General features: G+C 41.5%; 1 protein-coding gene across 4 annotated transcripts in view; it reads left to right on the top strand.

Annotated features, from left to right (window-relative positions):
• The window catches only part of NYAP2 (neuronal tyrosine-phosphorylated phosphoinositide-3-kinase adaptor 2), a 151801-nt gene extending 131118 nt beyond the window's left edge, over positions 1-20683 (top strand). For 3 of the 4 annotated variants that reach the window (XM_053390064.1, XM_053390066.1, XM_053390065.1), the window contains 2 exons: positions 14985-15086; positions 20125-20683. In XM_053390064.1, coding sequence (XP_053246039.1) covers positions 14985-15086; positions 20125-20352 — 330 coding nt within the window. In that variant the 3' untranslated portion in view covers positions 20353-20683. The remainder of the gene's footprint in view (positions 1-14984; positions 15087-20124) is intronic. The other variant, XM_053390067.1, reaches the window with a different exon arrangement.
• Positions 20684-22754: the final 2071 nt, after the last annotated feature.

Here is a 22754-nt window from a genome sequence, read left to right on the forward strand (position 1 = left end):
CTAACTGTTAGAGTAAGTAAAGGATACCTCTTTTTCTGGGTTAGCAGACAAGGTTTTCTCTCCTTAAGCCTATCTACATAGCCCCACCCTGGAAACTTAGCTTATAAATGCAGCAGTAAAAGGTGCTCAGGTGCTGAGATGTCCGAGTGATCAGCACTGCTTCACAGGGTATCTCACATTTGAACGCTCCATTGTGTTAAAAACAGAAAGCTAGCACATTAGGCAAAGGGATGGCTTGGAACTTTTCATGCCAGTGTACTAGTTTTCTCTTTGCAAGGAGGTTTTGGTTTTAGCAAGGGGGAGGGATTCAAATGTGGTATTCCCCACCTATACTATGAAGTGGAAGAGTCCTTTATAGTTCTGCAAGAGGGAAAATAGTAGAGATTCAGGGGATTGGTGTTGTGAAATGGAAGGGGGGGTTTAAACAGCATAGCATCAATTACAAGGAGAAGTGCCTCTTCACCACAATTATGAAACTGGCAGTGAATATGTTTAACAAAACAAAGCCTTATATTTTTTTACACTGAGCTGAAAGTTCATCCCATTGAACTTTGAGTTCAGCACTAATGATACCACCTTAGCATTCTGCTACCTATTTTGCTGCATGTTTACACCAAGCCATAGTCACATTAGAGAATAGAATGCAATGTTGAGAAAGTAGGTAGGTAGGTAAGTAGGTAGGTAGATCAAGAGATAGATAAATCGTGTTTTAAAACTACCCAGTTTAAATATTACTACTTACAATATATTACAAAGATTTCACAACTGCAGAGGCAGCAGAGAAGTCAGTAGAATAATCATTCTATGTATATAACTTGAAGAAAGATAAGAAGATATGAATATTTAGCTTTATTAGATGAATGTCGAGATCATATCAAGTAGTGTTTTACGTAAGTGCAAGATTTAAAATATAAAATTACTTACGCAGCAATCCAAAACATGCAGCATGTTTAGGATTGAGGAACTGGAGGAACAGGGACTTCACTTAAGTGTTATTAGTGTCTTTTCTCAGACCCAAAGTATGAAGGCAATATTTGAATCCTTCCCCGCGTCTCTTCTGTTTTGCTTTGGTGAAACTAGAATGTTGCAGGAACTCTAAAGAAATGCCACATTCTGGCTGGATTCTAGCAAAATCTTATCCAGATGGAAGGGAGTCAAAGGAACACAAAGCTCTAACCATTTGATAGTATCCTACTGTTTGTTTGTACTTCTGAATTTCCAGGCCACTTGGTAAGATTACAGAGCAGTGAACCCTGGTGCTGTGCGTAATGCCTATGGATTGGTGGGGCAATGCAGTTTTCTCTGTGCAGATGCCATTTAACTTTGAGGAATGGTGACTATAGTGCCCCATGTGCATGCCTTCATGTAAGTGGGAGATATGCACTAGCCTAACCTCTAAAGAATGGGACGCGGGTGGCGCTGTGGGTTAAACCACAGAGCCTAGGACTTGCCGATCAGAAGGTTGGCAGTTCAAATCCCTGCAACGGGGTGAGCTCCCGTTGCTCGGTCCCTGCTCCTGCCCACCTAGCAGTTCGAAAGCACGTCAAAGTGCTGCAAGTAGATAAATAGGTACCGCTCCAGCAGGAAGGTAATCGGCGTTTCAGTGCACTGCTCTGGTTCGCCAGAAGCGGCTTAGTCATGCTGGCCACATGACCCGGAAGCTGTACGCCGGCTCCCTCGGCCAATAAAGCGAGATGAGCGCCACAACCCCAGAGTCAGTCATGACTGGACCTAATGGTCAGGGGTCCCTTTACCTTTATCTTTAACCTTTAAAAACCAGCTCTGTGTGTTGAGTAAATGCTTGGGCATTATCCAACTAACATGTTCCAATTAGCTCAAGGATTTCTGCTTGTGCAATGGAACTTGCCCCTCCTCCCACCCAATACCCTCTAAATCTGTTCTAGGTGTTCACCCAACCTTCCAGGGAAATTTTGAGGAGGGCACAGGGGGCACATGGGAGAAACTCTCATCAGAATGAATGGGGCTTTTCCCCCAATGCAGAGTTCAGGCACAGGGTGTTGAGCCACAGTGTGGGGGTATAATAATCCCTAACCCTAGCAACTAGGATCTTGAGACAGATTCGACCCACAAGCAACCCCACACACCTGCTCATTTTTTAGCAGACCAACAAATGGTACATCGCCTTAAGTCAAGGTTCATCAAGTCATTTGAGCACTTGAGGCAGCTAATCTCACTTCTTCTTTTTAGCTGTGAGGTGCTGGTGAGAGCCAGTGTAGTGTAGTGGTTAAGAGCTGTGGACTCGTAATCTGGTGAACCGGGTTCGCGTCTCCGCTCCTCCACATGCAGCTGCTGGGTGACCTTGGGCTAGTCACACTTCTGTGAAATCTCTCAGCCCCACTCACCTCACAGAGGGTTTGTTGTGGGGGAGGAAGGGAAAGGAGATTGTTAGCTGCTTTGAGACTCCTTAGGGTAGTGATAAAGTGGGATATCAAATCCAAACTCTTCTTTCTTTCTTTCTTTCTTTCTTTCTTTCTTTCTTTCTTTCTTTTCTTATTTTCACCAAAGTTGTCTTATTTATTCCCATCAGTGGTTGATGGAACAGGATGGAGTCAGGTGGTTCTGGTAGCCTGGGCAAGGTGGCACAGAGTGTCAGATTGACAGCCACTGCACCCAACCCGTGCCATCTTCCCCATTGCCTCACCCCTCCCCCTTTTGGTACCCGGAAGTAACCCCAGCCAGCTAAGCTGTGCCACTCCTTCCCACCCTGCCTCACTAACTATTGCTACTTTCCTGCACCAGTCCTTCAAGTTCCATTTATAGGTCTGAAAGAACATGTATAAGTAGCAGATAGGGAGGAGGAGGATCTGTCCATTTTGGTTTTCTCAGTTTCTCATTTTTCCAATCTTAAAATCAGCTCTCCACAATTTGAAGATTTTTTTCTGCTATAAAACCCTCATGGAAAATTTTCAGTACTTTAGTGCAAATTTCTCCTGATAAACATACAGCGGTATCTCTAGTTACAAACTTAATTTGTTCCAGAGATCCGTTCTTAACCTGAAACTGTTCTTAACTAGAAGCATGCTTTTGCTAATGGGGCCTCTTGCTGCCGCTGCAAAGTTCTCAACTCGAGGTAACTCTTCCAGGTTGTTAGCAGAGTTTGTAACCTGAAGCATTTGTAACCTGAGGCATTTGTAACTCGAGGTACCACTGTATTTTTGTATGCAGTTTTGACTAATTTTTGCAAGCAATTTCTCTCAATATAATGCATTTGTGTATTGTTTTAAGTAATATGTTCATTTTTATGCACATTTCAAATTGTTTGGTTGGACAATTGCATTGCAAAATTCAGATAACTGCGGATTTTGAAGGATTACTGTTTTTCAGCTCTTGTGTTGTTTCAGAAATGGCAAATTTGATAAATCTGACTTTGCATGTGAAGTGAATCAAATTTCTCCCTCTTCCCTAGTAATAGCTTTTAACTTTAAGAAGATCTCTAGGGAGGAGTCCAAAAAAGATGGCCTTGCATTGACTGTGAGAATAGTCAGTTTATGAAATTTGTTCTTTGCTTCTCAGAGTCTTAAAATTAAGCTGGTGCATTCTGGTAATGCTTTAGAATGAGCACAGCAAACCAACTACATGTATTTCCCCTGGACAGCATCAAAGTCAAGATTATGTTTGTGAATATGAAATCTGTCCATTGCAGTTTTGTTCTTTGTCTATCCATAATTTCCAGCTTTTACTTTGGAAATGAAATCGCTTGCACGTTTATACTCTCCATTGCACTGTGCACTGTAACAGCCACTAGATGGAGCTGGAATCCACACTATTATTGAAGTGAATATCTTGCTTTATTTTTATGAAAGGGAAATGGAGGGAAGTTCCATTTTCCCTGCTATTGTCTGACTGCCATTGATATATTTGCTAGTGCAATCAGAACAGCTCAGAAAGACTGTCAGGTGATTCGCTGAATGACATCAATATTAGATAAAGTGAAAGCAATTCCAGCAAAGGGGAAAGTACGGAAGCATCATAAAAAGTAACAGTTGTCCTGTTGGTGGAGGAAGCTGGAAGGAAATGAGTTTAATCAAAGCTACTGCTATGATGTTTCCTTAAAATGAATTGTGCTTCTGAGTATGCATTTCACCACTCCCACCCCAAGCCCTAATTTTTATTTTTATTTTCAAATATGGGGTTGTATCCAATGCATTGCTAAGTTGAAATCATTTAGAGGTATACTTGTTCTACTGGCAAATTGCTTTTCATCAGTGGAATATTGTCACACAAGAGAATGCATAAGCAGGTTGCTGTTAACTCTGTTGCAAAATAGATTGCACAACCAGTTGCACAACCAGTTTCCACTAGGACAACTGTTGCATTGGATTCCCCCGTTGTGCAGCATTAAAACTCACCTGTCTGCTAGTGCAACAGTTCTTGTGCTAGCAGACAGAGAACATTAGATACAGCCCATTGCATGGCTCATCACTATTCCCCTTAATCTATGAGTTCCCACAATTCTGAAAGATCCTTAGTCTCCCTTTGCTACTCCAGGAAAGTGGGAGGGGAGAGGAAGAGGGGTCTGTTGGGTGGTCATTATAGCCAGGTGTTGCAGGAGTGTTCTGCAAGAGAAAAGCTCTACAGCAGGGTTAGTGGATCCCAGGGTAGAAAATGTGACACAGGACAGCAGCTGGACAAAAAAATAAAAGAGATGGAGGAACCAATGTTGGTTCTGTATGGAAGGTAAGGGTTAAATGTGTGAAGTTTGATGTCTTTAATGGACAAGAGCATATAAAAGATACATAGATGATATAGACAGTTTGTGACTCTGCAGTCTTAAAGTTGTTATTTGCCTCGTGTAAAAACCTTTCAAAGCTTAGGTAAAGGTAAAGGGACCCCTGACAATTAAGTCTAGTCACGAACGATTCTGGGGTTGCGGCATTCATCTCACTTTAAAGGCCAAGGGAGCCGGCATTTGTCCGCTTCTGCAGACCTGCGTCCCTCTTTTCAAAGATTAAGAACTGCTTAATTGATGGAACCGAGCCAAGCAAAATCTACCTCTAAAATTTAGCCTCATCTTTCTTTGAAATATGTACAATATGTTCCCCAAACCCTATTGGTTTTGATGTTCAAACTTTAACATACACACAAACTTATTTGGACTTGAAATATGTTGTGTACAATTGTTTTTGTACTGTTTGATGTGTAGGTGGTTATTAACTGAGATTTGTGTTTCTCTTTTTTCGGTGCCCACAAGAGGGAGGTATTGACCTACTTTGTTTTATAGTGTTTAGTTTTTGTAAAGGACGAAAGTTTTATCCACCATACAAAGGAACAATCATGTGGTCTGATGGAGCCTAGAATTTCTAAATTTTCTGAAAATGAACTGGTGAAACACAGTGACAACTATTTTACTCATTTACTGTAGGCAGCATGTTTCATTCGGGTTTATCTAGTCAGATGACAACTGGACTAAAACAAAACACATTTCTCATAAGGTTAAGCATGTCAGCACAGATTTCATCAGCCTTCATCCATCCTCCCATTTCCTTCACATACTGCATTGACAGATTTTTCATTTATTAACATTCAGTGATCCATAACTTGAATCCAGCACCATTATTGGTATTGGAATTGATACTGTACATGTTTGCAGGCAAACTGTTACATCCAGGTTATCTCAGTATTTTCCCTCTTATGGATCAGCTGCTCTCACAACGCACGAGTAGCATCTCATACAAACTACATTGCCAGAGTTTTCACAGGCAGGGCATCATCTCACTTTTCTTGCATGCTTACTTTTTAATATCCCAACATGGAATCCAAACCATTGCACTGGATGGTCACCCATCCAGGGACTAACTGAACCAAGACCTGCTTAGCTTCAGCAAGGTGGTGGCCTCGTGTGCCCTTAGACTGTACACTGGAACCCACATTTTAAAGGTGATTTAATGGTGGTTTTACTTATGCCCATGCAAGGCAGCAGCTCATCCATTTTCCACCAGTCACTCTTTTTCCTATTGCAGCCCTCTGTGCCACATTGCATACTGCTAGAGAGGGTTCCCCAACACTTAGGAGCAGTTTTCAGGAGGTATGGGGTGGGGACAGTAGTGGATACAGGAGGATTAGCAAAAACCTGGTAACCAACCCTTCATGAGTGGAAGTGCTTTCCACTAATGCAAAACTACCATTGGATACAAGACCCCATCAGAACACTAACCTATGGAGGTAATAATAATAATAATAATAATAATAATAATAATAATAATAATAATTTATTTATACCCTGCCCATCTGGCTGGGTTTCCCCACCCACTCTGGGTGGCTTCCAACCTAATATTAAAAACAATACAGCACCAAACATTAAAAACTTCTCTAAACAGGGCCGCCTTCAGTTGTCTTTTAAAAGTAAAATAGGTTCTTATTTCCTTGACATCTGCTGGGAGGGTGTTCCACAGGGCAGGCACCACTACTGAGAAGGCCTTCTGCCTGGATTGCTGTAACCTCACTTCTCGCAGCAAGGGAAACACCAGAAGGCTTTCGGCGCTGGATCTCAGTGTCCGGGCTGGACGATGGGGGTGGAGACACTCCTTCAGGTATACAGGACCAAGGCAGTTTAGGGCTTTGAAGGTCAGCACCAACACTTTGAATTGTGCTCGGAATTGAACTGCGAGCCAATGAAGATCTTTCAGGACCAGTGTTATATAAGCTTGGTATTATCCATAAGTTGGTTCACTGACACCTGACCATGCAACATTGCTACATCCATATTGCAAAGTCCTGAGCTGCATATGGAGTTGCTGACTGCCCTGTTAATATAGAAAGCTAACAGGGAAATTGAACCTTCCATGAGTATTATTTAGATACCTGGTGTCATGTTTCAGTCCACATCAAATATTTAAATCATTCTTATGCCACTTTGAACAGTCACAGAGAATCCTGGTTACTGTAGTTTGTTAAGGGTGCAGGGAATTGTGGTTGTGTGGATTAATCACCATCAACCAACTACAGTTCCTAGAATTCCCCGGGGAAGGCCATGACTGTTAAAGTGGTATAAGAGTGCTGTAATAAGAATGGGAAATTCATGGAAGGAAAGGCAGACATCAGACCAAGGGAATAAGTGGTCCTCATTGGAGAAATGTTAAGAACTTTTCCAGGGTCTCCTATAAACCAATGATGGCCTTGCTTATAATCTGAGAAAAAGCTCAAGTGAATCAAGCAAATCAGTCCAAAAGATCTGAGGGTGCCGTACTTGAGCTTAGATTAGGTACTTATTCAGGAATGAAGAAAGATTGAAAGATGTAGGTGATGGAAAATAGAGAACTAGAGCCAAATCACGGATCAGGAATCAGAAGCTAGAGGATAAGAGCCAGAATCCAGAAAGGCAATTTGATAATGAAAGGTTGAGGCTAGGCTACAGTAGGGCTGATCTGTAGACTGCAACAGAACAAAGGCAAAACAAATAGGGATAAGGATGCACAGAGATGTCTGTTAAGTCTCTCATCCACAGTCATTTCCCATGCAATCCTAGATGTGTCTATTCAGAAGGAAGTTCTACAGGGTTAAGTGAGGCTTATTCCCATGTAAGCATGTAGAGCAGGGGTGTCAAACTCAAATTCATCGGGGGGCCGCATCAGCAGTTTGGTCACCCTCAAAGGGCCGGTTGTATCTGTCACATCACAGGATGGCATGCGCTCAATATAAAAACAAGTGGAGGTTTCCTGAATGCATGTAAAGTGGAGGTTTCCTGTGTAGAACGGCCGGCGCTACACGGGCCACATGACGAGGTCTGGCGGGCCGGATTCGGCCCGCGGGCCTTGTGTTTGACACCCGTGATGTAGAGGATTGTAGCCATAGGTAGCTTTTGAACATGTGGTGCAGGTAAGAGCTTTGAGGAGTGCAGCTGAAAACTGCAATTCCAAGCTCACTTCCTCGGAAGTACCTGCTATTAAATGAAAGTAAAACAGTTCTTTAAGTAGATGTGTTTAGGATCAGGGTGTTAGTTTTTATACTAGTATACTATAAAAATTTATGCAGATGTAAATGTGTGCAATAAAATATATTATTTCCACCAAAAAGACCTCACAGTCACAACAGCACAGCGGCATCTGTGAGGCAGTTGTACAGCGACTAACCAAACGTGGTTATTGGTAGACAAACATTTTATCCTTATGGCTTCATTGGTCTACAGGGGCCTATCCCATGACAGGGTTCTCCAGGGTGATTAGTTTAGGATGCAGCAGATCTCCAGCTCAGGCAACTGATTCCTGGCTCAAGCAGTGTTAAGTCCCCAGCCCCTGCTCAGTGGAAGATATTCCAGCGAGGCTTTCTCATTTCAACTAGTGTAACTTTACACTGGCTTAACTTACATTGGCCTGCTTGGTGCTAGTTTCTTGTGCATAGGACTGCTTCCTGAATTTATTACGGCTTTTGAACCATGTTTTGTTTTTGTCTACTTAGCAAATAAAAAGAAATAAAACGTAAGTGCTTCATTCGCTTTTTATAACTGCCTTTCATGTGATACCATTCAAACATCACAGTGAACTTACGAGGGACTACATGACAGTTGAATAAAATGAAGCTTATGGTAATAAGATATTAATATTACTTGTCAGCCTATCTATAGGTTGCTTGTAACTTTATTGTGTAAGAGTCCAAGATCCTTCATAAGAGACTCACCTTTTCATATAATGGGGGAGGGGGGAGGAAATTTGCTTTCTAAGACCTGGAGCAGAAATTATCATTTTAATCAAGTTCAGAAAATAAATGTGGCCGACACAGGATTGCTCAGTTGCTTTCCTGTGGCTCTTCTGCACCTGCTGTTGAAATCCTTGTGCCTTTCTTTTCTCCTTTGGTGTACATTTATGTTTGACTCAGGGCAACAATTTTATAGGGTATTTACTCATAAATGAAAAGAAGAAAACAATGATTAAAAGTGGCATGAAGCAAAAGTTTATGGCAGCATGGCAGACTGCCTGTAGTTTCGCCATTCCCTTGTGAAAGAAAAATAGAGAGCCTATTTACAATGTGCTATAAATAGAGTGCCACTTCTTTCATCCAGCACACATTTCTCTTTTATCCACAAACACTGCTTTTTTGCCTTTCTGATATGTGAATTTGCTGGGTTTCACCCGTGCGTCTTCTGTTTAAACTGTGTGTGTGAGAGAGGGAGACACCACACAGGACACTGTGAACAAAAGTACCATTTTCTTTATCACCATCTCTTTTGTTACATCACAGACCACTCTAGCCTTGTTGCCATGGTGACCACAATTTCATCAGATTCCCCCTCAAATGTTTGTATAGCCTTATACAGTATATTGCACTTACTGCAACTGTATAGTATCTTGTCTGTATACTGTATGCCCATAAATATGTATATTTATTCACCCATGTATGTATGTATAGTTTGTTTATATATCTGTATATGTATGTGTGTCTCTTCATAGTCTGTCTCTGAAATGTTTGACTTCCTCACAAACATTATATGTCTGCAAGTTATGATGAAGTATGGATGCCAGCACTCACTTTTGATAACTTATAACCTTCATTTTGTCTTGTTAAACAATGAAAATAAAAACTTCGTGTATTTTAAATGAGAATTTTAAAACAGTGGTTACTTTTCTTTTACTCTCAAGCGTGGCCCCTTGGGATAGGGTGGGGTCATTTGTTTTAGCAGCCTGTGTGTGGATTCTTGGTTCAGTTGTAGGGTGGACAGCTGGAATGATTCCCTCTTAAGAGCAAAGGTCTCAGCGTATCATTATTATGCATGGCATTAAAAAGGTAGATTAAAAAAATATATATTTCTCCCTCTGTTATACCAGAACTCATATCCAGTGCATATGAAGGTTGGGAAATTCGGGACGAACCAAGGAATTATTTCTTCGCACAGCACATATTTAAACTATGGTATTCTCTCACTCCAGAGGCAGTGATGGCCACCAACTTTTGCTGGAAAAAGCAGGAGAAGGAAGTGCTCTTGTGCTTGGCTCCTGCTTGTGGGCTTCTCACAGGCCTCTGGTTGGCCACTGTGAGAACAGGATATTAGACTATATCTGCTATTGGTCCAATCCAGCAGGGCTCTGCTTATGATCCCATGTTTATGTTCAGGGAGTGGAGAGCAACTGCCTGGGTTCAAGAAAGTGGCTTCCCAATGGCAAACAAGCCAGGGATCCTTAAAGGGGACAAGGCAGAACAGCAGAAAAACAAGTATCAGTGCTGTGGTATTAGACTGAAGGGTGGGAAAGCAGTACCATCTGTAGAGAATTGGCATAGAAACATTAAAGGGGGTAAAGAGGACCCCTGACCATTAGGTCTAGTAGTGATCGACTCTGGGTTGCGATGCTCATCTCGCTTTATTGGCCGAGGGAGCCTGCGTACAGCTTCCGGGTCATGTGGCCAGCATGACTAAGCCGCTTCTGGCGAACCAGAGCAACGCACAGAAATGTCCTTTACCTTCCCGCCAGAGCAGTACCTATTTATCTACTTGCACTTTGACGTGCTTTCGAACTGCTATGTGGGCAGGAGCAGGGACCGAGCAACGGGAGCTCACCCTGTCACGGGGATTCAAACTGCCGACCTTCTGATTGGCAAGTCCTAGGCTCTATGGTTTAACCCATAGCACCACCCGTGTCCCATTTATAGAAACATTAGGGGTGCCTCAATGTTAGTCCCTCACTGGGTGAATCTCAGTCTATCACTAACTGTCCCATTATATCATTGCCCATACATGGACAGAGATGGAAAACTCAGATAAAAGAGGCAAATTCATAAAGCATAGGGCTTCTCCACAGGGTGTTGCATTTAGCCATCATTTCCTTCTCCTAGCCTTAGGCACCACAGAGGGAAGCCTAAACACCATTCCCACACCTGGGTATTTCGGTCTTTGCTCAACTAGTTTGGGTTGTTTAGTTAAGCAGCAAGGGTTGTTACTCTTAAGTTCTCTTCTAACAAATAATGAAGGCCGCAGCCTTGTAGTTATATTCTTAGCTTTATATTCATTTCTTTTGCAAGGTTTATAATTACATGCTAGTTACCATGGGCTATAGGCACTGATATGTGTTTCAGATAATTAAAAGCAGACTCAATAAGCTATATCATGGTGTGACTTCTTGCAGCCAATAAGAATGGGCATTAAATAGTATTAATAGTATTGAGTTAGACTTGTTAGGGTTACGCATTCTTGTTAAAATCAAAATGGTAAACAAATGAAACATTTCTAACCCTGATCATTGCTAAATTGAAGTTCATCCTGAGATATTTTCTGTTTCATAGGGCTGATGTTGGCAAATCACACATTGTTAAATTTGGCTTAATGTACAAAGGCGTGTGGTTTGTAATATTTACCTTGGCCTCTTTGGATTTCCTTCATTCTGTTAGAATATGATATGTGCCTCTTTTCTTCTTCTTGCAACTGGGGTAATTAGAGATTGCTGTGCATATGGGGCCAAGTTGGTCTAGGATCCCCAACTCTTAATAATTTTATCTATGTCTGTAACCATGTCCCACTGTAACCCCACCCAAATCAAAAGCATGGCAGCAGTGAGTAGCCCAAAGTCTCAATGAAAAGAATCCCAGATGTACTAGGTGTCAAAAATCTCATCATCTCAAAGTCAATGTTTCCGTCTTCGTTTTAGCATGCTTGTCATTAAAAAAAGAAAAAAATTGGGTGGATTGTGCTAAGATTGTTGATCATATTCACTGAATAAAAATGCATTTAAGGTGATGGAATCTATCACAGTTCTCAACACGATCATTTTCACAGTCCCTGGTTAGGTAAATAATACATGGAAACTAGCTGTTGCCCTCCAGCTCATAATATGTTTCCATAGTGATGTTTGGCTCTGAGTACCACTCCACAGCCCCACTTTAACATCCTATTCCCCACACTGGACACCTGCCACAAAGAGGCTCCAGATGAAATCTTGGCCAGCCTCAATCCTGTTCTTACTGGACATACAGATGATCAGTAAGACCAGACTTTACATTGGGCACATAAGTGCTTTGCTGGATTACAGCCTCTATTAGGAACTGTCTGTGCTAACATAAGGCATATTTACTTTTTAAGGGTAGTAACTTCCATTCAATTAGTGTTAATTTTATTATTTATCTTTGGGGACTTGGTTCAGCTGGATTGCTCTAACTGAACAATAAATTACGGCAGCCTCGTGTACCTTCTTTCTGGAAGGACAACACATTTTCACAAAAAGAGGTGGTGGGTGGTTGTTCTAAAATAATAATTTTTGATTGCCAAACTCAAAATCCTTCTTTTGTGCAAGACCTTCCTTCTGCAGGTTAATTTTTTTCTTCTTCATCTTCAGAAACTCAGTTGTAGCCTGTAGCTTATGGGGTTAGGGAGGAAGTAGCTTAGAAGTATGGATTCTGGAAACCAACAACAACAAAATGAGTTGAGGATATGTTGGGAGTTCAGTCTGATCCAAATCTCTCTCGGGTTAATGAGATTCATTCTAGTGACTTAGAAGAAATTTTACTCAAGCCTTAAGTGTTGAAGGACACAGTCACTAGGGTAGGAAATTCTGCACAGGACAGTGCTTGGACTACTGTGTGTGCTCAAGTTTACAAAGTGCTTCAGAATTCTGCCCTGCTCAGGTGGTCACAACAAAGCACTGATAATTGCTTTGGGGGAGAAGAGCAGGGTTGTGTGTGCTTGTCCTGCCGCCACCATCACATCCCACCCAAAGGCTCTCAATGGGTTGAGGGCATATTGCCGCAGGGCAGCCTGCTGAATGCATGTTGACTCTTCCCAATGACTGCCTGTTTTAATAAAAAAATGAATGTAAATCTATTTCCACTGCTGTTCTTTTTAGCGCAAGAAATAAGCACAATGCCAACAGAACATTAGTTCCATGTTGGAAAATACAGCTGACCTGTGAAGATAACTTCCAGACCCTTTGTCTGGTCCTCCCCTGTTCCATGAGTCCCTTCACAGCATAACTTGTGGAACTCCAAATGCCAAGAATTATCTCCTCATATTTTGTTCTGACAGAAGATGAAACTACTCCCACTTACTTCATTGTGCAGGAGGGAACTGAATTTACTGGCAGTGACTTACCTTGAGTCATGCTGCCTGCTGCTCTGTGACTCACTTCGATGTTAAGGATTTGTCACCTGAGGAGTGGGGAGAATCTTTCCTTTTTGCTTAATCCTGCATCCTTTTCAGATGTGGGATGCATCAATTTAATAAGCCTAAACATTCCCAGATGACAGAACAGTGATGAATTAAACCTTTAGGCCTCAGACATAAAACAATCTGTCCCTGTGTCATTCAAATGACTTCAGTATTTTGACATCTCGCGTGTGCTTCTTAATAATAATTGTACTGTGACTCTTCCCTTCTACAGCCTATTTTCTAGCCCTACTCAAGGGATGGAGATCCTGTGGTCCTTCAGGAAAGGTCCCAGAACAGATAATGTTCTAGTGTGATTACAAAGACCCAGCATCGGTTTCTCAATAACAAGTCATGCCAGACGAATCTCATTTCTTTTTCTGATACAGTTACAAGCTTGGTGGATCAGGGGAATGCTGTGGATGTAGTGTATCTTGATTTCAGTAAAGCTTCATATTTTTGTGGAGAAGCTGTAAAATGTGGGTTGTACAAGGTAACTGTTAGTTGGATCTGTAGCTGGTTAATTGACCAAACCCAAAGAGTGCTCACTAATCGTTTCTCATCAGCTTGAAAGAAGTGACAAGCAGATGTCGCAGGGTTCTGTCCTAGGCACACTGTTGTTCAACTATGTGAAAATGATTTAGGGGTCTTAGTAGACCACAAACTGAACATGAGCCAACAGTGTGAAGGAACAGCAACAAAAAGAGTGGGGCGGGGAGGCTAATGCTATTCTAAGCTCTATCAACAGAAGAATACTGTCTCAAATGAGGAAAGTCATAGTCTTGATCTATTCTACCTTGGTCAGACCACATCTGGAGTACTGTGTGTATTTCTGTCTGCCACAATTTAAGAAGGATATTTAAGGATATTCAGTTTAAGATGGACAAGTGGATATGTGTACAGAGGAGTTTCACCAAGATGATCAAGGGTCCGAAAACTACTACTTAAGCCTTATGAGGAACGGTTGAGGGAGTTGGGCATATTTAGCCTGGAAAAGAAGAGACTGACAGCCATCTTCAAATATCTAAAGGGCTGTCACATAGAGGATAAAGCAAACATGTTTTCTCCTGCTCTGGAGGGTAGAGCCCAAACCAATAGCTTCAAGTTACAAGAAAGGAGATTCCGACTAAACATCAGAAAGAACTTTCTGATGGTGAGCTGTTCAGCAGCGGAACTGACTCCCTTGGAAGGTGGTGGTGGACTCTCCTTCCTTTGAGGTCTTAAAGCAGAGGTTAGATGGCCATCTGTCATGGATATTTTAGTCGAGATTCCGGCATTGCAGGGGGTTGCACTAGAGGGCCCTTCGGGTCCCTTCCAATTCTACAATCTATGATGCTATGATTCTATTGTTAGAACCCAGGGTTCATAATCTAACATGCTTCAAAAATCTGCAGGTAAATAGCCGAGACATCCCATATTTGTATAGATAATAGATTTGTACCAGAATTTGCTTATCTCATCAATATAATAGAAAAATGCATTCACCAGACATACTGAATCCAGGAATTTAAAGAATTCTGTGCCTGAATTGTTCAGTCAGAGTTGGCAAGTAGTGCCCTCACTTTTTCCCTCTTTACAGCAAACGGTAAGTGATTCCTTCAACAAGCCTCTCCTTTTTTTGTTTGCCTGATGACAGCTCTACAAAAAGTGAAAAGCATTGCACTTTTCAGGAAACTACCTTATGGGTTCCTTTATTTTTGGACACACTGGCCATTTCAAAACAACTGCATTTTTAATTAAATTCAGCCATCGCTTCTGTGCATCCTTTCATCTCACATTGGTTTGTCCATTTTGTTCCTGTGCAGCAATTGTAGAAATGAACTTTGTTTTGATACGTAATGAGCTCCATGATCACACCGATATCATTTTATTTGGTTCTCCCCCATACCTACTCTAAATGTAGAATCAACCCCACTGCACACCCAATAGGAGAGGGAAGAAACCCACCAGAACCAGGAGAGAACAACCACTTCCACAGCCTAGTAGCGTAAACAATTACAGTAAAGTAAGTGTGATAATGCAATACTGGGGGAAAGTATGGAAACACCTACTGAAGTGTGGGCATGTCTCAGTGACCAGAGCTTCAAATGCTGCCATATGCACAAAGAGGTGGGAAAGGCTTTTCTTCTGAGGAAAACTAAGAAGGATTTTTTTGCGCTATGATGTCAACCACCTTGTCCCAGGGAGCTGCAGTTGGAAGGGTTTTTGCAGCACAATGGCTCAGCATTGTTTTTAAAAAGTTCTACATGGAGAGAGAGAAAATGGAAGACAATCTGCCCCGTTTCTGCTGTGAACAGCAATGCGTTTGTTTGTTTGTTTATTTATTTACTTGAGAATAGCTCTGCAGCTGGGGGGAAACAGCAGTATCTTGCCCATCCACAAGGTGAAGCAGAATTAAGGTGCTGTGGAGCTGGGGGTGGGGGAATGAGAGGGGAACATGCTCCTACCCATCTTTAGGAGTTCTAGCACTATGTCGTGGAATCACACGAAGTAAGGCTGAGGGGTCAAGTTAGCTAGCTCCGCCTCCCCCATCATCATTCTGATCATCCCCTACAACTCTTGGAGGTGATGAGAGTGACAATGAGGAGAAGGGTGCTAGAACACTCGAACCCACAGCCTTTTCCTTCCCCTTGCGTGCTTGAAGAATGTGGTGTGGGAAGTTCTGAAGATAGCTAATGCTATACCATAACATAATAAAAAGATAAAGGCACCCCTGACCATTAGGTAAAGTCGTGGCCTACTCTGGGGTTGCGGCGCTCATCTCGCTTTATTGGCTGAAGGAGCCGGCGTACAGCTTCCGGGTCATGTGGCCAGCATGACTAAGCCGCTTCTGGCTAACCAGAGCAGCGCACAGAAACGCCATTTACCTTCCCGCCGGAGTGGTGCCTATTTATCTACTTGCACTTTGACGTGCTTTCGAACTGCTATGTTGGCAGGAGCAGGGACTGAGCAACGGGAGCTCACCCCGTCATGGGGATTTGAACCGCCGACCTTCTGATCGGCAAGCCCTAGGCTCTGTGGTTTAACCCACAGCGCCACCTGTGTCCCTGTAACATAATAGATCAATTCATATTTAGGTACACTCTAACTGGAAGTTCCCCTTCTCAAGCTTCCATTGAACAAGAACTGCAGTGAAACACAGCAAATGCTTCCATTTATTTCAGTGGGACTTGTGCAGATGCACTTTTTGTTCAATTAGGCATGGTGCATGTAATAAGTTTATTATTACAAAAGAGAATCAGCTGCTGAAGCAGACTCACATTCATATAATGATAAGGCTTTTGTCTTCTTCTTTTATTTTTATTAATATCATTTTTTCCACCTCCATAATCTCTCTATATTTTTGGTCACTTTTTTGTTTGCAGAAAAAAGGTGTTTCCTTATAGGTGTTTCCATATTTTTTTTCACTCGTGTTTTGTGTATTGACTTATTGACTTTGTGTACAGTGTTGACACCGTTTGTTTCTTGTGGTGCGTGTTTGGTGCTTTCAGTGCTGAGAGGCACTAAAAGAAGATCTGCATATTGAAATGCTGATATTATTGCCTCCATTGAGAGTCACATTTTATTGAAACTAACTAGCCATAAATGTCTGAGTAGGAATGAACAATTTAATCAGCTAATCAGTGGACCTAATTTGATTAATTGCAGATTAAAAAGATGAAATTACATTTGAGATGTGCCCTCTGAAAGGATGCTGAGCATTGATAGCATTGTGGAAGACAAGCTTAGCACATCTCTTGATTGAGGAAATGCATTTTATCTAGTTTTCATTTAACAGACAAAATATATTTATTATTTAGTCATACAAAGGTTTGTCCGTTCTTACATACTATGCGATACTTTAATTGATGAACGAGTCAGTTAATTTGCTCAGAGGCAATAAAATTAATTGATTTAAAAACCCTTTAATTAGTCGACATTGCAGTGCCTGACATTTTTAAAAGCTCGTACTAATTCAGAGAAATATTAATTTTTTTGTCTTCCAAGCATTAACAGCACTCCTATTTCCTCTTCAGGAAATGACTGAATTGTGTAACCCTTCTTCAGAATGCAATGTTACTACCCAATAGTAAGAAAGAACACAGGCTTGTTGTATTCCTCTTCTTCTGACTGATTGATGTTGCAGCTGAGTATGTTATGCTCGGACATAATTGGGTGCTCAATGCAAGACCTGGTTCAATGTGAGCAAAGAATGATGGGGTTGGAACCAGTGGCGTGTGGTGAAATTTTCCATAGGGGAACAGTTAGGGCCAGAGGCACCAGATTGTGAGCAAGATTGCGGGTGGTGGTGGTGCAGGGAACATCCTGACGTCCTGATGTCATGTGTGTGAGCATCACACCTACCTCCCTAAGCCAAGCAGAAAATTCCCGGGCTTTGGGAACGAGGCATCAGGCCTCTGACAGGATGCCCTGCTGCCTCCTCCCCAAATCCAGGCAGGCTTTAGAAAGGTGGTGGGAGGGCTCTTGGACCTTGTAGAACATCAATCCTCCCTCCCTAAGCTGGGCAGAAGCTTCCCAGGCTTTGGGAAGGAGGCGCTGGGCTTTAATACTTTAATACTCTAATTTACCAGAAATATTTAAGGGACTAGCCTAGCCCCCCAGTCCACTGACCACACGCCACTGGTTGGAATTGCCTGTGTAAATCAATTTAAAACAGCTCCCTCTTACATCCCTACCTCAATTCCCCAGCTTTCACACATCATGAGAACAGTCTTAATGCTATGGACGCTATGGCCATTTTTGTGGTTTCTGTTTACCAAAATCTCAAGGCAGATGCAGAGGCACCCTGAGCCCTCTTCCATCGCTGCAATGCTGTAACACTGTCGTCATGTGGGGGGAGAGGGGGTTAAAGTGATATGTGCACTGCCTCTGCTTTACCTCATCAGCCGTCTCAGTGCCCCCCATGAATTTGGGGGCAACTGTGTGAAGCTGGAGTCTCCTCCACTAATAAAGGATCCCCACAAATTTTTTGACCCTGATTTTCTAGGGTTCTGACTATGGGCACCCACCAACCCATGGAGGGTGATGATAATGATGGAGGGATGGTGCAGTTAATGTGCTCACCTTGCAGGGCCACCCAATGATCAGTTTCATGGCACCTGAATGTGCCTTCAGTCATTGTTGACTACAGAACTGAGGGGGAATAAGCATGGTTGCCAAGGTGACCATCTGGTACCTGAACAATATTATGCTACCTTTAGTGAGCCCTTCAGAATCATCCTTACTATTTGGTATGCACCTATAGTTTTCTTTTGCTGTGATTTGGCACCTAACTGAATTTTGCCCTGTACTTAAACGTTTGAAGAAGCTGTCAGATGGCTAATCATTGGGGTTAACTCTGCACCTTATTGTGATCTTCTCATATGGGAACACATCATTGGGAGGATTTTTACATGCTGAACACACATGTACACACACTCTCTATCTCTCTCACACACAGACTCACACATGCTGGAAGTCATAAAAATAAAGGGAAATTTGCCATTCAAATGGAAACAAAGCATTGCTCTAGGGCAAAACTCTAAAAGATCAGTACTGAATGGGGGAAGACCAGTGGGGAGAGAGACTTTGAGGGAAAAGACAAGCAGAAGGCTGAGCTTCACCATTTTTTCTCCTTGAGAGAAGAAAGTTGCTGCTCTGGCACATGGACTCTTTGAATGAGAAGAGAAGTCCAGGGGACAGAACATAGGCTAGGTCTGTATCAGCTTCTCCTGTTTCCAGAAAATATTCTCCCCTGCAAAATTGAGGGGAGGCAGGAGGAGATATTTCTCCAAAATTATGGGGGGCTGATTGTTGCTTACCATATTGAATATCACTTGGAAGTGCAGCCAGTGGGAAACTCTGAAGAGAGTCTTCTTCCACTCTCATTGGTCGCACTCCCCAGCATGTTTAGAGAACAACACACAGTGATGTCATATGACCTTGATCCAGGACTTTTTTTCAGCCGGAACTTGCCGGAACTCAGTTCCAACACCTCTCAGGTGGGCGCCATTGCCATTATAAGAGAACAAGGGAGGTGTTCGTGGTGAGTTCTGGCACCTCTTTTTCTAGAAAAATAACACTGCCTTGATCCCTTTCCAGGAAATGTGCCACTATGTGAATCCTGATTTTTCAGAGTTGCAAAACATGCAGGGTTTCTCCGCAAGCACAGAAGGCTCCCCACTTCACAAGTTCACCCTCCAACTTAAGGAGGATGACTGGAATAACAATGGAGATGAATCTAGCACACTCGTTCCCACTGCCCCTCATGTGTGTTTAGTTAACTCGAAGAATGACGAAGATGGCTTCTGCATACAGAACTTCACTCACAATCTTTTCTTTGGTCTAAAGAAAATGGTTCATTACATGCACAAAATTTCCTATATCACTTGAGTCAACAAGTGCGGAAACTGCATGATTGAATTCTCTCATTTTAAAACTCAGCGGATGTACAAAGAAAGAAAACACAAAGAAGAATTTAGGGTTTTTTTAAATAAATAATAATAAAGAAGACCTTACCCTTCTCTTTGGCATGTTAGTTTTCCCTTGTGTAAGGATTTTTCCTTCCAGTGAGAAAAGTTCAAACAAGAAAACCCTACCACTACCTGCAGCCTTACATGGTTCCATCCAAGAACAGTTGCATAAAGGAACATGGGAAGTCTGCCTTATACAAAGCCAGATTATTGATCTATCTGTCTTAGTATTGTCTACACTGGCGTGTAGTGGCTTTCCACTGTTTCAGACAGGGTACATTTCCAGTGCTACTGGGAGATGCCTGGGTTTTGAACATGGGACATTCTGCATGCTTAGTAGGTACTGAACTGTCTAGCTATGGTCCTTTACCGTTCTAGCTATCAGCCCAAAATTTTTTATGTATATTTAACACAGAACTTCTGCCCATTTGTTGGTCTTGGGGATGAAAGTTAAAGGTGCCTGATTGCGTAGTTTCTAGTTTTCTTTCTTTCTTTCTCCTCCAGTGATTGCCGTAAGTATTTTGAAAATGCTTTCTGAGAACCATCACTACCACTTTGCCTGCAGTTAAACTCTTGTGCCTTTTTTAATAGGTGACATGTATGCAGTGGTTGCACGGAGACCATACAATGCTGGAAATGATTGAGAAAAAACGTTGCCTGTGCAAAGAAATCAAGGCACGGCAGAAATCCGAGAAAGGACTTTGCAAACAGGACAGCATGCCTATCTTGCCGAGTTGGAAGAAGAACACAGGGTCCAAGAAGTACAGCCCCCCTCCGTATTCCAAGCAACAAACCGTATTCTGGGACACTGCAATATGATAGGAGCATGAGGGGCTATCTTCCGCACATTGCTAAAACATGCACTGTCAGCCTATCTTCCTAATAAGGTGGTGGCTGGGACTTAATTTTCAGGTGAAGAACTACCTAGGGATAAAGCTTGCTAAAGCGGTACCCACCTGTCAATCAAAAGAAAAATCTATGTCTCCCACTAAATGAAGGCATGCACATTTTTGAGGATTCTTTGGGATCCAGAAAAAAATAGAAAGATGTAAATATTTTGCCAATCTCTTAAAAAAAAACCTGAGACAATACACTATTTAAAATATAATGCAAACATGTATGAAGAATTTTACTCATAAACTGTTCTAACTGTTTTCTATGTGTTACCTTTATGTTTTGGGGTTTGTTTTTGTTCTTTTTTTAAAAAAAAAAACAATTTAAAATTATCCCATAAGCCTACATTCTCTATCTTGACATAAGCATGTGGTTGTACATTTTTGATTTAACAGTAACAAACCGGTGCTAGGGATGTAGAAGTGAAATTAAATAATAATTTTAAAAGAACTCATTTGATTTCATTTTCTGTATACCGTTTGGCAGGAAGGTGGATGGAACTGCAAGCAAGGCAGGTAAAACAGTATTCATTCAGATGTCGGAATTATGTTAACAATGTGTCATTTTTTTAAAAAAAAGTATATTTGCTATTGTAAAATTGTATTAACGTATTAGAAACGACTGCAATTTACCAAGCGCGACTGCTTCGCAACCTCCTGCATCAGCCTCGCTAACGTGGCTGGAGACTGTCTAATGGCATATACCATAGGGCCCTGATCCAAAGACCTGTCTGTGCAGAAGTTGTGCAAGGATTTTTCCTGTCAAACAGCATTCAGTCCATTAGAGGGAACTGGTGGTAGGGAGAGGGTGTCTAAAATCAGCCCTGTACACGAACCCCCTCCCTCCAGATAGGTTGTCAGAGCTAACAACTCAGCTTAGTGAGATGTTTGTATAGCAGATGCAGGAATATTGCATGTTGATATGGTGGGCAGGGGTTAAGCCTTGACCACATAACTTTGAGTAAACAATAATGCAAGAAGGATCTGCACAAAGAAATAGACTACTTCACATGGATCAACCGTCTGGATCAGGGTGAACGTCTTGAGCAAAACAGATCAAGTAGTTTAGCTAGAAATGTGAGTTAGCTTTGCTGCAGAAAGGTTATCTTCAACTGAGAACTCTTCCTTCTTCTATTCAGATGATTTGTGGAGACCAGGGTTCACTGTGATTAAGGAATTGTATACATCACATGATTCAGTTATCCTCTATTCATTTAGCAGGTTGAAATGGTGATAATGCAGCTCTAATTCCCATCCTCATTTGTCTTGGGTCCCTGAAAGTAAAGGTAACAAAAAAAGAAAATCCGTTCACAATGTTCACGTTACTTTTCTAATATATTGTATTTTGTGTCCAGTTATAGAATGAGTTAATGTGAAATCTCACTAAAGTCAATGAGAAAGGTTGACTTCATCTTGGAAAGTCTGACCCTTTGGATTGGGTCTGTAGAGCACATTTCTCTCAAGTAACCATTGTCGTATTCCTGGTTGATCCTGTAATTGGGTCATAGTCCTCTGTGACATCACACCCATCTTACTAGACTATAATGTCATGACCAAAGAATTATGACCTCTTGGTTTTAGCAGGAGAAAGAGATGGTTTATATGCTGTACATGAGGGTGAGATCTGTGCATTAAAGTATCTTCTAGAAGGCACTGTGTAGGATAAGATTTTTAAAAATCCATATTGCCGTAGAGTTGATGTGATCACATATATTTTATATATTTAAATTTTTATCGATGCTTCTAAAAGTTTGGCAGCATGAAAGGGGTCCTCTTTTAACAATCATTTTAAGAATATTATATTCTCTGAGAAGAAGGAAAAAAATGTGTCATTTGAATTTATTGTCATATTGGCTTTTTCTTTTTTCTTTTAAAATGATATTGACAGCAGTGCCACAAGTGCAACTGCTGATCAATAAGACCAAAAATGAAACAAAATTTTAGTAGGTTATTTTGTAATCTATATTGATAAAATTGATTATTACTTTACCAATAGTAGTTTCTTTCCAGACAAATAAAAAAAATAAAGTTTTTAAATATTTTATAACTAATGTATATTTTGATGTCCAAATTGACAATTTCTGTATCAGATTTAAAAGAAGAAGTAGTGTGGGGGTCTATAAGTGTATAAAGTAGTTACTCAAGCATCATTATTTATGTTTTATCCACAACATAAGGACATACACACACACACACACACACATGCATATTGCCACTCTGTGCATATGGGTATGTGATTCAGTTGCTAGTTTACACCTGCTCACGTGTCCCAAGTCAGAAAACAAAGTACAAGCATGTTGGAAGCAATCCTTAATTTGTTAAAAGAAA

This window comes from Podarcis raffonei, chromosome 5, assembly GCF_027172205.1.
Source record: "Podarcis raffonei isolate rPodRaf1 chromosome 5, rPodRaf1.pri, whole genome shotgun sequence".
Classification (NCBI taxonomy): domain Eukaryota; kingdom Metazoa; phylum Chordata; class Lepidosauria; order Squamata; family Lacertidae; genus Podarcis; species Podarcis raffonei.